The following is a 14,647-nucleotide window of genomic DNA, read 5'->3' as shown; positions in this document are numbered from 1 at the left end:
AGTAGCTATATTAATTTCAGATAGAGCAGACTTCAAAGTAAGGAAAATTATCAGGGATAAAGAAGGGCATTATATAATGATAAAGGGTTTCAATTTTCCAAGAAGACATAATTCTTAACATGTATGCCCTTAGCAACAGAGCATCAAATTATATGAGGCAAAAACAGACAAAAACTTCAAGAAGAAATACATGAATCTACTATGATATTTGGAGACTTCAATACCCATCTCTCAGAATTAGACAGATCTAACAGGCAATGTCCTACAAACTTCAGGTTTGCCAGCCCCCACAATTGCATAAGCCAATTCCTTTAAATAAAGGGGGAAAATAGTAGATTCCAAGGACTTGGGGGGAAATGGGTTGAGACCATACCTCTCTTCAATCTTCTACTAGTTCTGATTCTCTGGAGGATCCTGACTGATATAATATTGTTACATGTTTTTCAGAATGTTGTTGACCTTGAACACTGGTGTTTTTTTGTTTTGTTTTTAATATATTTTTATTGATTTCAGAGAAGAAGGAAGAGGAAGAGGGAGAGATAGAAACATCAATGATGAGAATCATTGATTGGCTGCCTCCTGCATGCCCCCCACTGGGGATCGAGCCTGCAACCTGGGCATGTGCCTTTAACTTGCAGGCTGATGCTCTATCCATTGAGCCACACCAGCTAGAGCAAACACCGGTGTTTTAAAGATTCTACTGGACTCACCATGAAGGATTCTGTAAGGCCTCAGAGAAGGATATTCATAGATGATTATCTTTGGGGCAACTCCTTTTTCAGCTACTGCGAAGTGAGTTTTATTAGGGTGAACCTACAAAAAATAAAATCTCACTAAAATAATAAAACAAAGATTTTCATATAAATAGTCCTATTAATGCAGTATTTAACAACTGTTATCTTACAATGTGTTTATTAGGATCCACTCCAAAAGATATATATTTGATGATGGATATGATTTAACTGAAAACTAGAATATCATTTTAAGTTTTACTTTTATTAATAGTCATATTCAACTCCAGAAATGTCTAAGTTGCTTTCAGAAGAGCTGGAACAGTGATTCTAAGTCATTAAAGTGCATCAGAGTCCAGAGAGGGCTTATGAAAGCACAGACTGCAAGCCCCACCACAGAGTGTCAGATTCAGTAAGTCAGGGCTGCGGCCCGAGAATGTGCAGTTAGATTTCTAACATGCTCCCAAGTGATGTTGACGCTGTAGTCTGAAAACCACTCTTTGGGAACCACTAATTTGGATGAATTGTTTACCCTTCATATAAATCAACCTAAATTTTAGTATAGAAAAATGCATGTTTCCAGAATAGTTTATATCCCAATTTAAAAAATTTTGCCTTGAACGAAGTTAATACAAATTAATGTAAACTTATTAGAAGTGAGAAAGTCACACTATTTTCAAGCCAGACACAGAGGGAAATATATTAACATGCTCTAGATAAGTTATTTGGTGCCAGCATTTCAAATGATAGATGTATAAACTGGTTAGAATCATATGTTCATTTCTGTTACTTTTGTTGATTGGTAAGCCAATATACCGGGAGAGTAAATGGGTAGCCAAAAAATCAAAATAGATTGTTGTAAGAATAAGCTATTTCAAACACATATTGTACTTATAAATTTCTATTTTCAGTTACTGTTATGCAACTCCAGATTATATACATAAGGACCAGGAGCTTGGTTCTGAGACAGACTGCACTGGAAGGTCTGGTGCCCAAGACAAGGTTGCAGACCATTTCCTTCCCTCCACACATGGCTGATAAGACCTATGATTGGCTGCTTTCCTGCTGGCAAGTTGCCTCTTATTCTTCCAGGCAAGTAAATACCTATCACTTCAAGTTGAAACAAGGCTTGGATTTATAGTATGGACACTCAGTAGAATAAGTATAACGTTGAAAGCAGCTGACATTTATTGAGGGCTTACTACGTGCCACAGCCTGACCTAAGTTTTATATAAGCGTTATTTCCCTTAAATTTCACATTAACCTTGTGAGCTGGGATACCATTATCACTCCCATCTTATTGATGAGGAACTGAGGCACAGAGAGGTTAAGGAACTTGCTTGAAGTTATGTAACTGGTAAACATCAGAGACAGAATTGAAGCCAGATGTTGGAGTCAAGAAGTAAATGTAACTAAAAAAGGGTAGATTCCAAGGAGTTAGGAGGATATGAGTTGAGACTATATCTTTCTAGATATCCTTTTCCAAATGAATATTATGTAGGACTTGTAGCCTCAGAAACCTGAATGGGGATTCAAGCAGCTCTTTTATCCTTCTAGGTCTTACTTGCAGTAAGCGAAAAAGTTTCTGCGCTTTCAGATAGGAAGTTACTGTAGGGTTGAGTTTTGGTGTTTTGCTTCATTTTTAGTGGAGACCCCAGAACTGGTAAGTCATTTATTTACACTCAACATATAGATTCATCCCATCTTTTCTAGAAGATAGCTTATATGCCCCCTAACACATTTCTCACAGGTTTCTCATAACCTTGTCAAAATATATAAAAATGAAGTTGAGGCAAGGGAAACAAAGTAAACAAATGGGACTACATCAAAATAAAAAGCTTCTCCCAGCAAAAGAAACCACCAACAAAATGAAAAGGGAGCCCACTGTATGGGAGAACATATTTGCCAATGACACATCCAATAAAGGTTTAATATCCAAAATATGTAAGGAACTCATATAACTTAACAAAAGGAAGATAAACAATCCAATTAAAAACTGGACAAAGGACCTAAATAGACACTTCTCCAAAGTGCACATACATGGCCAAGAGACATGAAAAAATGCTCAAAGTCACTGATCATGAAAGATGCAAATTAAAACAACAATGAGGTATTAAATATGGAACTGCCATTTGACCCAGTGATCCCACTTATAGGAATATATCCTGAGAAACCTGGAACACCAATCAGAAAGAATATATGCATCCCTATGTTCATAGCAGCGCAATTTACAATAGCTAAGATCTGAAAACAGCCCAAGCGGTACCTTTACACCATGGAATACTATGCAGCAGTAAAAACAGAAGGGTCTCTTACCCTTTGAGACAGCATAGGGGGACCTGGAGAGTATTATGCTAAGTGAAATAAGCCAGTCAGAGAAGTATCACATGATCTCACTCATATGTGGGATCTAGTGAACAAAATAAGCTGATGAACAAAATGGGTCTAGAAGCATGGAACAGACTGTCGAATCTCAGAGGGAAGATGGGGATGGGTGGGTGGGTGGAAAGAGATTAACCAAAGAATGTGTATGTATGTATGCATAACTCATGGACACGGGTGCGAGCTGGAGGGGGTCAATGGGGAAAAAGGGGGACATCTGTAATACTTTCTACAATAAAGATAAAAACTTTTTTAAATGAAGTTGACCTGGGCAGTGGAGGCAAGGCCCCTGTTCTGTCCCGCACACTCGGAAAACACCCCTGGGGACACAGCTGCTCGAGTCCAGGAAGTGAGGGTTACAATTAGAGCATTCTTGACCACACTATCCTCTAACTACTGACCTCCGACCAAATTATTGCATAACAAAACAGAAAGACAGAAATTGCAAAACTATTGTTGGCCATAAAGTGACAGAAATACTAGAATAAGGGACCGTTAGATGTTGCTCAGTATTCTGTAGATGGTGTGAATTCAGGCCTCTGACTGACTCCCTCCACAGAACCCAAGACCCTCACATCTGGGCCCATCAATATTTGCACACAGCTGGTGCCACAGTATCATGTACTTGTATACATTTAATTTTTGAAGATTTGCTTTCTAATATGATTTTGTCTTTTTAGATGAATTTTAAATTCTTTGAATTCATACAGGTCATGAACCCTTCTTCATTTAAATCCCTGCATGTTCTGAGTAGTGTTGGACACTGAATGTTATATAATAAACTAGAGGCTTGGTGCACGAATTTGTGCATGGTTGGGGTCCCTCAGCCTGGCCCGTGATCGATGCCTATCAGGGGGGCGGCCAGCAGGGGAGAAGTGTCACAGGAGGTTGTCCAGGCTGGGGGACGGGCTGCGGGAGGTTGGCTGGCCACAGGAGGTTGGCTGTGGGAGCGCACTGACCACCAGGAGGCAGAGTGCCTGCATTGATCTCTGCCCCCTGGTGGTCAGTGCATGTCATAGCAACTGGTGAACCGATCATTCCGGTTGTTTGGTCCTAATGGTCACTTAGGCTTTTATATATATAGATTTTTGCTGAATTCAGTAATTAGTCTTATAACAAATCCCCTGAAGACAGGGACTTTATCTTGTACACATGCTATGTATAGGTGCATGATCAAGTCAGAAACAAATCTAAGATTATCTTTCATGCTTCCATTTCACTGTGTCCTGTTTCCATGGCCAACCTAAGTTCTATCTGTGGCCCTCAGGCTTTCCTCGCCTTCTCCATTCCCACTGCCAACTCCCAGCTTCACTCCTCAGACCAAGAATCTTCACAATAGTTGTCAATAGGAGAGGGGTGGGTGAAAAGGGTGAAGGGATGGACAAGTGCAGATTGGTAGTTACAGAATAGTTACAGGGATGTGAAGTACGACACAGGGAATGTCGTCAATAATGTTGTAATAACCATGCATGGTGTCAGATGGGTACTAGGTTTATCAGGGTGATCACTTTGTAAGGTATATAAATGTCTAATCACAGGGTTGTACACCTGAAATTAATATGATATTGTACATCAATGGTAATTTAAAAATAATTTTTTTTTAAAAAAAAAGGATCTTCTAAAGCTCTGCACTCACCCCCACTTGTAATCTCAATGTCCTATTAGGTCTGGTCTACCCCCTGCTAGCCTGGCCCAGTCTCAGCCTCCTTGCTGGAAGCCCTCTGCCTCCGCAGGTGCTGTGAAGTGGGCCCTGCCCCTGCCAGTGCCATCCAGTCTACTCACCCCTGGCAGGCAGGGCAAGGGCAGGGCAGACTTGTATTTGGATCACCATCTTTCTAGAAATGGTCTCGTAAAGAACTACTGCTGTATGAGCCCCAAACCCGGCTCCTCCCCCCCCCCCCCCCCCCGCCAACCTCACTGTCTCACACAGCATAATCTGAACAGATGCCCCTCGCAAGAGGCCAAAGACACCAAGGAGCGCCCCTCAAGCTGTGTTACTGAGAAGAGCAGATCTAGGAACACCTGCTTCTAAGAAGCACGGAGTAGAAAACAGCCAAGGGACAGGTTTCATCAAGGGGCCAACTGCCATGAAGAGGTCACGTAAGAGCTAGTTCGAAAGGTGTTCTCCAGATTCGCCCGCCAGAGAGCTGGCGCTCACCACAGTAAAGGCAGCTTCCGTGAGGTGAGGGCGGAGCAGACAGCAGAAGCTTGGCTTCAAAGAAAAGATCAAAACAAAAGAGGGTAAAGAGACTCCGTGGTAAGAGAAGTTTAAGATGAAAACTAGTCCCTTTGGAATGCTTTGATGCTGAGGATGAGGAGCCTAAGGAAGCAGCAGCTGAGCAGAAAGAAGAGACAGGCTCCCTCCCAATCACACACAGATCCTCTTGTCAGCGGCTGGAAAGTACTGAATGTGTATCTATGCTTCATCTCCAAGTGTTCAATTAGATACTTGCATTTATCTGGCATTTATTTCTCTTTGTTATTTGAATTATCATTTGTGTTATTCATTCCACTATTTTTGCAGAATAGCAACAGAGCGTTCAATGTGAAAAGACCTGCGTGATCGTGGGAAGTCACTTAACCTCCGTAAGCCCCAGGCTCCTTATCTGAAAAGTGGGAAGATAATATTACAAATGTAACATTGCAATATTGCTCAGAGATACTGTCAGTGGATGCTGTGGTTGGAGTCACTGAATCGAGAATGCACTGGAATAAAGACTGCTGTGCGTCTCACGTGACCCCACAATGCTGCACGTGGTGGTGGCACCTCCCTGGCTGGTCCACAGAACAATCAATCAAAGAAGATGGATTTCTTTTCTAAGTTACTAAAGGCATACCCCAATGACACCAATTCCTGTACCACTAATACTTCGCAGGTACAGCTGTTCCTTGGTTTTCAAATTCAGAATGATCAGCTGGTTCCCGGCGATATACATGATTGTATTGTTGTCCAGCAGCTGTAGGTTGGCCCGCTTTTTGCAGTCATAGCCAAAGGAATGTCTGAAGAGAAACTGCTAAGGAAAAGAAGTGACACCATATAACCATCCTAGAGACAAGAAAAGTAACATGAAATAAATATACTTTTAAAATCCATGTTCTTGGGTAAAGATTTGGGGTTGATGTAGTTGAATTTCACTCTGAAACTCAGAATTTTATTTATTTATTACTAACGCGATTTTGTTCTTAAATTAGGTGAAAAAATCCTCAAACTCTGATTTGGATAATATTTTAAATATCTTAGGGAATTCATGGGAAGCTTGACAGAGTGCTTAAGCCAAAGCCCCCCTGCACGTGATTATAAGTCTAGAAAGTTAACAGAATATAACCGGGAAAAGTTCCCCGTGACTCTCACATGCCATCCCATTTGCAAACATAGGCTAGAAGAAAGCTTAGAGCATAACTTTTGTCAGTAACTTATCCAAAGACAAAACAACAACAACAACACACACACACAGACACACACACAGACACACACACACACAACACCAAAAATCCCAAACAACAAACACTCAAGAGAGAGAACTCCAGGTTATGAGATTCAAGGTGAAATTCATTTCAGTTACATCTGAGATAGAAACGGAGTTAGAAACTATAACAACATATTATATCTCTATGTAAAAAGCAAACCTGAGTCAGGCGGTACACCACCCTATCTCTGTAAGCACACCTTTCATGAGAGGCCAGTCAGTGGTCTAGGCCAGTGATGGTGAACCTATGACACACGTGTCAGAGGTGACATGCAAACTCATTTTTTTGGTTGATTTTTCTTTATTAAATGGCATTTAAATATATAAAATAAATATCAAAAATATAAGTCTTTGTTTTACTATGGTTGCAAATATTAAAAAATTTGTATATGTGACACGGCACCAGAGTTAAGTTAGGGTTTTTCAAAATGCTGACACGCCGAGCTCAAAAGGTTCACCATCACTGGTCTAAGCCATTAATGTGGGCATAACCACTGCCCATTTAAAGGCAGGCCAAGGACCTTCCAGGAAACCATCTCCTAACTATCCACCTTGCAAACCTAACACCATAAAGTGATGGTAAACACTAAACCCCCTTGTCAGTCATCTCCACCCTTACATTTCTTCACAGTCTCTTATGCCCCAGACCAATTAAAACTTGTTCTTTGTGTCCCACTTTTTCAGGGTTGTCTTCTTGGAAAATTCATCTTCTATATATAAAAAAAAACCCTAAAATGCAAATAGACCAAACAGCAGAACAACCGAACAATCAGTCACTCTGACATGCGCTGACCACCAGGGGGCACGTGTGGAACATGGTGGGCATTGGCTGTGGCGGGATGGTAGAGCAGGTGAGCAGGGGTGCCAGACCAAGGTGGAGCACCAGTCGCTGTCATCGGGGTGAGCCTCTCGTGGTTACTGAAAATTCTTTCCTCCCGCACACGGCGCTTGCACCTGCTGCCAGTGCCAGAGCCACTGCTCATACCACTGCCAGTGCTGGCCTGCTCGCACCTGCAACCAGCACCAGAGCTGCCACTTGCACCCGCTGCCGGTGCCCAATGCTGGTCCCAATTGCTCAGGCACCATCAGTGGGTGTGAGCAGCGGCTGCCGGCCCTGATCACCTCTGAGGGCTTCTCCACCTGCCCCTGCTCCTGAGGGGCGATCTGGGCAGCAGCCGCTGCTCGCATCCACTGACGGCACTGGCCCCACTCCCACCTGATGCTGGCAATGGCCCCAATCACTCCACGCCGCCATCAGCGAGTGCAAGCGGGGCCGACGCCATCAGCACGTGGGAGCAGCGGCAGGAGCAGGGCAGACGGGACTGGAGCAGTAACTTATCAGCTGAGAAGGTGAAAGGGGTGAGAGGCTTTCTGCTCCCCTGCACGCCATGTCTCACGGAAGGAAGCTGGTGAAGCATCATTTCTCTTTACAGTTACTTGGTATCAAACAAAAGCTTAGTTTAAATTAAGATCATGCATTTCTAAGTTTCTAAGGGTCAAGCTTCTTAGAAGTACCTAAGATAGGGGTTGGCAAACTTTTCCTTAAAGGTCCAGGTAGTAAATACTTTAGGCTTTGTGGGCCAGATGGGCTCTCCTGTAACTACTTAGTTCTACCCTTACAGTGTGATGGGAGCCATAGACAAAATGTAAATGAATGAATGTGGCTGTGTTCCAATAAAACTTTATTTAGGAAAACAGGTCGAAGGCCAGATTTGGTCCATGGGGCTGTAGTTTGCCAACCCCTGGCCTAAGAAGCTGAAATGCCAAGTATGCATATGTAACTGGAGTGGATACACAAGTATGATAAGTTCCAGTGGTATGTCCGACTCTGAAGACACAAAAGGCATGGAAACCATCTCCATATAATCGTAAAAAAAGCTCTCTGATATTTTCTTCCTAAGGTCCTCCTCTGTCTCTTCTGCAGCTGAGCCAGGGGTTTCCATAGACCGAGATTCTAAAAAAATTAAAATATTATAACTAAGAAGAGTGTTTGATGAAAGCTAGCCCACAATTCTCTAGCAGTAAGTACCACTACTGGCCCGAACATAGGCTGCCACCCACCAGAGAACATGGGAGGAAGAACCGACATGCCTGTGTGCACTGGGTGAAAGCTGAGCTTGCCTCACAACTCAGCGGTCTCAAAGAGCAACTCCCAATCAGTTCCAAAGGAGAGTTACTCTCATGGATCTAGGGTGGAGCACTGCTTAGACCACCCCTCTCTCCAGAAGACAGGGCGTGAGCGCTCTCTCTGTGAGCCTCGGAAATGGAGAGTACAGCCACGCAGCCACTAACCCACCGTACTGTATATGTTCCGTGCTTTTCCTTTGACCACCCTCACACATCCTGCAGATTTTTCTATGGATTTACTAGTATGACTGTTCAATTTGGGCAATTTATCTTTAAAACAGTGGCAATTACTGATACAAAACTAATAATACCTCCAGTGGTTTCCCTGTAATAATCTTGAAAGGAACTGGAACTTCCTTCCCAATCTTCCTCTTCTGATTCCTCATCCTCTAAATATGATTCTTCGCCGTCAGTGACTATTTCGCCTGTATCTTCTAAGAGTTTATCTTCTCTTGTAGTGGCTATTAAAAATAATTTGTTTTAATAATTTCTAAATTTTGACTTAAACATTTTCTTATTTTCAAAGTGGCTACTACTTCCAATTTATTTGTGCTCTAAAGTGAATAAATTTTAATACTCAAAACTTTCTAGAAAAATCATTTTTATTTGGTCATTCTTGTAACTTTACACACAGACAAAAAGAAGCCTTTCCTGTGAGTTAACCTCCATTTTCACTTCATTTGCAGTCTATTTCCTATAACAGAATACTTTTAAGAAATAAAAGATGTTTTTAAAAAGATTGGCTAGTGTGCTATTATTAATTCAATTCATTTCTGCCAATATGTTATTAATATATAGTTGTTTCAGAAATTATATATATATATATATATATCCTCAACTTTTCACAGTTTACTTAGTTAATATTATAACACATAATGTCTTTTTTGTTTCTATATTTATTTTAGAGAGGAAGGATGAGAGAGAGATAGAGAGAGAGATGTGAGAGAGACATATTGATCAACTGCCTCCTGCACACGCTCTGAATGGAGATTGAATTCACAACCTGGGTATGTGCCCTGACCAGGAATGGAACCCACCACTTTTGGTATATGGAATGATGTTCTGACCCACGAAGCCACACTGACCAGGGCTATATACATGTCTTTTATCAATTGACAGAAAACTAGTCAACAACTCAGTATGATCTGAACAACACTATGAAACATGCTAACCTGATATTTATAAAATACTACACCTACCAATATAAGGTACACATTCAAGTGTACATGGGCTATTCACCAAGACAGACCACTTGCTGAGACATAAGTTTAAATAGATTTAAAAGGATTAAGATAACACAGAATATGTGCATTCTCTGATTATAACAGAAGTTTAAATTATAATAAATTATCTCAAAAAACTACAAATATTTGGAAATTAAATAGCATACTTAAAAATAATTTATGGACCAAGGAAAAATCAGCAAAAAATTTAAAAACTACTTCTAACTAAATAGTAATTAAAATATAACATCAAAATTTGTGGGATGCAGCTAGGGCAGTGCTAAAAGGGAAGTGTATAGCTTTCAGTACATATAAAAAAAGAAAAAAAGTCAAGAATTAGTGACCTAAAGTTCTACTCTAAGAAACTAGAAAAAGAAAAGAAAAAAAAGAGAATAGAATGAAGGAAATAGTAGAAATAATAAAAATGTGCATAAGAATCAATGAAATAAAAAGCCAAACCATAAAGAAAATTAGCAAAGCCCAAATATTATTCTTTGAAAAGATCAACAAAATAGATAAACTCCTAGCTAGACCAATCAAGAAATAAAAGAGAAGCAATACAAATCTCCAATATTAGGAATAAAAATAAATCCTAAGAATTATGTCAACAAAGTTTACAATTTAGAAGAAATGTATAAATTCTATAAAAGATACAAACTTATAAAACTTACCAAAGAAATAGGTAGTCCTCTATTTATTACAGAAATTGAATTCATAGTTTAGTATTTTCCCACTAAAAAAAAAAGTATAGGCCCAGATACATCATTGGTAAAGTCTACCAAACATTTAAGGAAGGAATAATATCAATTCTGCACAAAAATATTTCTAAAAATAGAAGAGGCCAAAATACTTCCCAATTTACTATATGAGGCCAGCAAATAGTCCTTTAATAAGAATCAGAAATCAATGTCTTAATAACTAACAGTCCTTCACCCTTAGAAGAAATGCTGAATGGTTTCTGATACATTTTACTTAAATTTCTTAATAGGACTCAGTTACAGCACAAACCCATTGCTGAGTCTGGGGAAGGGTCCACTTTAATCCATGCTTAGGTGGAAAACCAGGAAATTCACTCTGCATGAGAATTCTAAAGGGTAAGAAGTTGCTAAGATATTTCAGCAAGACTGAGAACAAGGCAAGGTCCCCCAGGCGGGGATGCAGGAACCAGCTATAAGGTATGTAGCTGAATCAGAACAGAGACCTCTTCTAACATCACCAGGGTAGAAGGTTCCAGGGTGCCAGCAAATTCTTTCAGATTATCATTTGGGATCCTACAACCCAGGATGTGTAAACTGTTTTATGAGCTGAGTACAGGGCCAGGTCACACTTGATAAGGCCTGCCTCTCGGAGGGAGATGCCGAGGCAAGGCTAGACAAAGGCTCATTGTCCTTCAATCCAGCCATCCAGAAAAATGCTGCAAAGGACTGGAAACCAAAACGCAGATGATCCTGTCTCAGAAATGTAGGGAGTGGAGAAAAGTGCAAAATAAAAAACAAGAGAGAAGCAAACTAAAATTTTTCAGGAGAATGAAACAATCTAATTTTCTAGAAAGATAACTAGTGGTGGTATGGAGGGAGACTTGAAGAGAAAGATTTCAGTGGAAATCCTTGTGGTAAGAATCCAAGCAAGAGGAGAGAAACATCTAAAGTTAAAGATGGTATGGAGAAATCATGAACCTATGAGATATATCTCAGACTGAAATAATTTAATGTAAATTTTGCGAAGGAGTTGATTTCCCCAGGAACATATCTCTTCTAATAGTAAAAAATAATTTCTGAAACTATATTTAGGATTACAATAAAAAATGTCAAGATTCTACTAAGATACCTAACATCATGGGGCTAGTCAGAAAGAGCCAGCCATCTTTTAAAAATCCTATTACAAAATTCCTCTCTTTCTCTTCTAGTTGCAGCCTATAATATCCTTCCACATGTTACCCAATTTAATCCTGAAATAGCTCAATTATCATGTTTATGGGTGAGAAAATGGAGGTTTTAAAATTTACCCAGGTTCAAGCATCTCTAAGTGGTAGATCCAGGACTTAAAACTAAAGTCCAGCTCTCATCGCCCCACACTGTATTAGAAAAGTCCATTAACTTTGGACTTTTAAGCATGGTAGCAACCATGCTTGGGTAAAAATTTGCTGTTTAATATTTTAACCCTGCTGACTTGGTTTCTATAATTATTTGCTTGCTAAAGTAATAGAAAAGTTATTTTGATTTTCTGAACTTATATAAGTTATCCCATTCGATTGAATACTCCATTGATTGTGGTTTGAATACCCCCCATTGATAGTGATCTTATTGGTCTTTCGAAACACATTCCTCTGCACCTGGAGACCAGGACAGCACAATTACTCTAAATGGCCTCAGCGGCTCCAGATAATGTGTTTCCGTTGACTCAGTGGTCCCAAGACCCAAAACTATAATTAATCTTTGTAACTAACTTGCTCAATCTAAGCTTCTGTAACAAACTGCTTTTTGCAAACCAGGTTCCTCATTCCAAACCTCGAGATGTAATCAATACCTTTGTGATATTTGCCTTTATAAGTCTGATGTTTCGGCCAAAAGGGCACTACGAGATTTGGAGAGCATTGCCCCCTCGTAGTTCTGGCTTTGAATAAATGTGGCTCCTTAATTCGACTTCTTGAGGTGGCCTTGTGTGATTCACAGGGTACAATACAACAACTTCACAGGTGGGAACAAGATGGGGGGTGCAGACAGGTCATTATCAGCACAGAGTTGTCTATGTGCCAGGAGTTGCAGATAAAAGGATTAAAACACAGGCTCTGCTCTTCAAGGATTAGAGTTTAGGGAGTTCAACAAGTAAACCATTTCTGTTGCATAAATTTAAGTACATACTCTTTAAAATTATTTTAGCTAAATTTAATAATCAAACACCAAGTGAATGTATAACCTTTACTTACATCTTGATAAAGCTTGCGAAGACCCCCGAGACTGACTTCCACTGCTCTTTGACCTCTCTGACCTCTCTGACCTCCCCACCTCAGTATCTTGATCATCGGGCTCCTTCATTTCCTCTGTAAGTGCAACATTGAGACAGGGAAAGGGATAAAGCTGTAAAATAGAAATCGTTAGCAGATTTCCTCCCCTAACAAATTCTACAAGCACCAAACACCAAGGGTGTTGATGACAATCATCTGTCTGTGTAGCATCCTAGATGACTTCACCAGCAGGAGGGCACACCACCTTCAGAAACCCCTGCAGAACAGCAAATAGAGGCCGATACTCCCTTTCTCCAGGCAAGCTTCGCAGGGTGATACCCTCTGGTTTTCAAAGGTCTGCAGGCAAACACCACCCAAGTTCATCTTGTCCCTAAATGTTCCACCATTAAAACGAACCCTCTGCCATCTTCCTTTAGTTCATATCTCCCTCTTCCTCTTCCCATCATTGAATTACCCTGGTGTTACTAATCAATTTCAGTTAAAAAATATTTGTTGAGGGGCACCTACCATGTGTCAAGGTTTATGTTAGACACTAAATTGTAGTACTGAATTAAAGAGAATGACCCCTAACTTTGTGGAACTTGTTGTTTAGAAAGATAGCTATTTAAAAAATAATGAAATATAATGAATGCTACAAAAAGGAAAGAATGGGGTGTTGTGGACATATATAACAAGAAGATTAAACCAGGTCTAGGGATTAAGGAAGAGGTGTTTGCAGCACAGGTGATGAGTAGGAGTTGGCCACGCTTAGAATGGAAAGGAGTATATTAGGCAGAGGGAACTTCAGAGAGAAGGCTGTGTCTGTGAAAAGCAGAAAGTAGTCTGTCTATTGGCTAGAGTGAGACAGTGAAAGGGACACTGAAGAGGAGGCAAGTGGCAGATCATGAGACTGTCCCTAAGCTTTGCTAAGGAATTGAGAACTTCTTTCTAAGTTAATTGAAAGCCAATGAAGGATTTTGAGAAGATGGGTGACACAACCGGTTGTTGTCTCTGTCTTCTCTCTATTGCAGCTCTTCGTGTGGAAACACCTTCTATACCTCCCTTCTAAGTCCTTCACTTTTCCACACGATCCAACCCGTTTCCTCAACAGTCTTCTAGGGCATGGCTGGCGAGCAGAATAGAATGGTAGTTCTATTTGGGTCATATTTATTATTAGATTCAGGTTTGAATCCCAGTTCTACCATGTAACTAGCTAATTAAACTTTTCATCAATTCCTCAACTGTAAAATGGGAAAGAAGAACTTAGAAGGCTGCTATGAGAATTAATTGAACTCGTGCATTATTATACCTTCCTGGTCATGAAAGAAAGACTAGTATGCCTAAAGCAGATGTGATATGTACCACCTGTTCAGTGGGGCGTGCAGTATGGCTGCCACCTCCCTTCATCTGGACATTAGGGTTAATTCCAGATGTTTTCCTGCAGTGACATCACAATGATGCTATCTCTTGATTTGGGGGACAATAGCATATTGCCCAAATGTTTTTACTATAAACTATTATCAAGAAAGATATGTCCAAGTTGATACTCATTTTATTAAATTTGTGTTTAATACCTTGGAGCCATTTTTCTGGGTTACCAAGATGATGTTTTACCCTTTAAAGAGAGAAAGAGAGGTTTTTTCTTTTCTCTTTTGGGTTGTTTTTCTCTCCTTCCTTCCTTATTTTCTCTCACTGGATTGCAGAATATATGCCCAAAGTATATAAAAATCAAATGACAGAAAATTTTTAAGTAGCAAGATCTTTTAAACTCCA

At 40.2% G+C, this 14,647-nt stretch overlaps 1 protein-coding gene across 1 annotated transcript in view; it reads right to left on the bottom strand.

The window, feature by feature from the left end:
* Nucleotides 1-14,647, bottom strand: part of CFAP44 (cilia and flagella associated protein 44) — a gene marked incomplete at its 3' end in the record, with an annotated part of 124,576 nt that overhangs the window by 104,006 nt on the left and 5,923 nt on the right. Inside the window, 5 exon segments of the mRNA XM_081085985.1 lie at nt 711-813; nt 5,951-6,113; nt 8,375-8,534; nt 9,019-9,168; nt 12,857-12,970. Coding sequence (XP_080942111.1) covers nt 711-813; nt 5,951-6,113; nt 8,375-8,534; nt 9,019-9,168; nt 12,857-12,965 — 685 coding nt within the window. The 5' untranslated portion in view covers nt 12,966-12,970.

Source organism: Myotis nattereri (genome assembly GCF_964212035.1).
Source record: "Myotis nattereri genome assembly, chromosome: 3".
NCBI lineage: Eukaryota > Metazoa > Chordata > Mammalia > Chiroptera > Vespertilionidae > Myotis > Myotis nattereri.
Note: the sequence above shows the minus strand (reverse complement) of the source record. Positions and strands in the feature narration are given on the sequence as shown.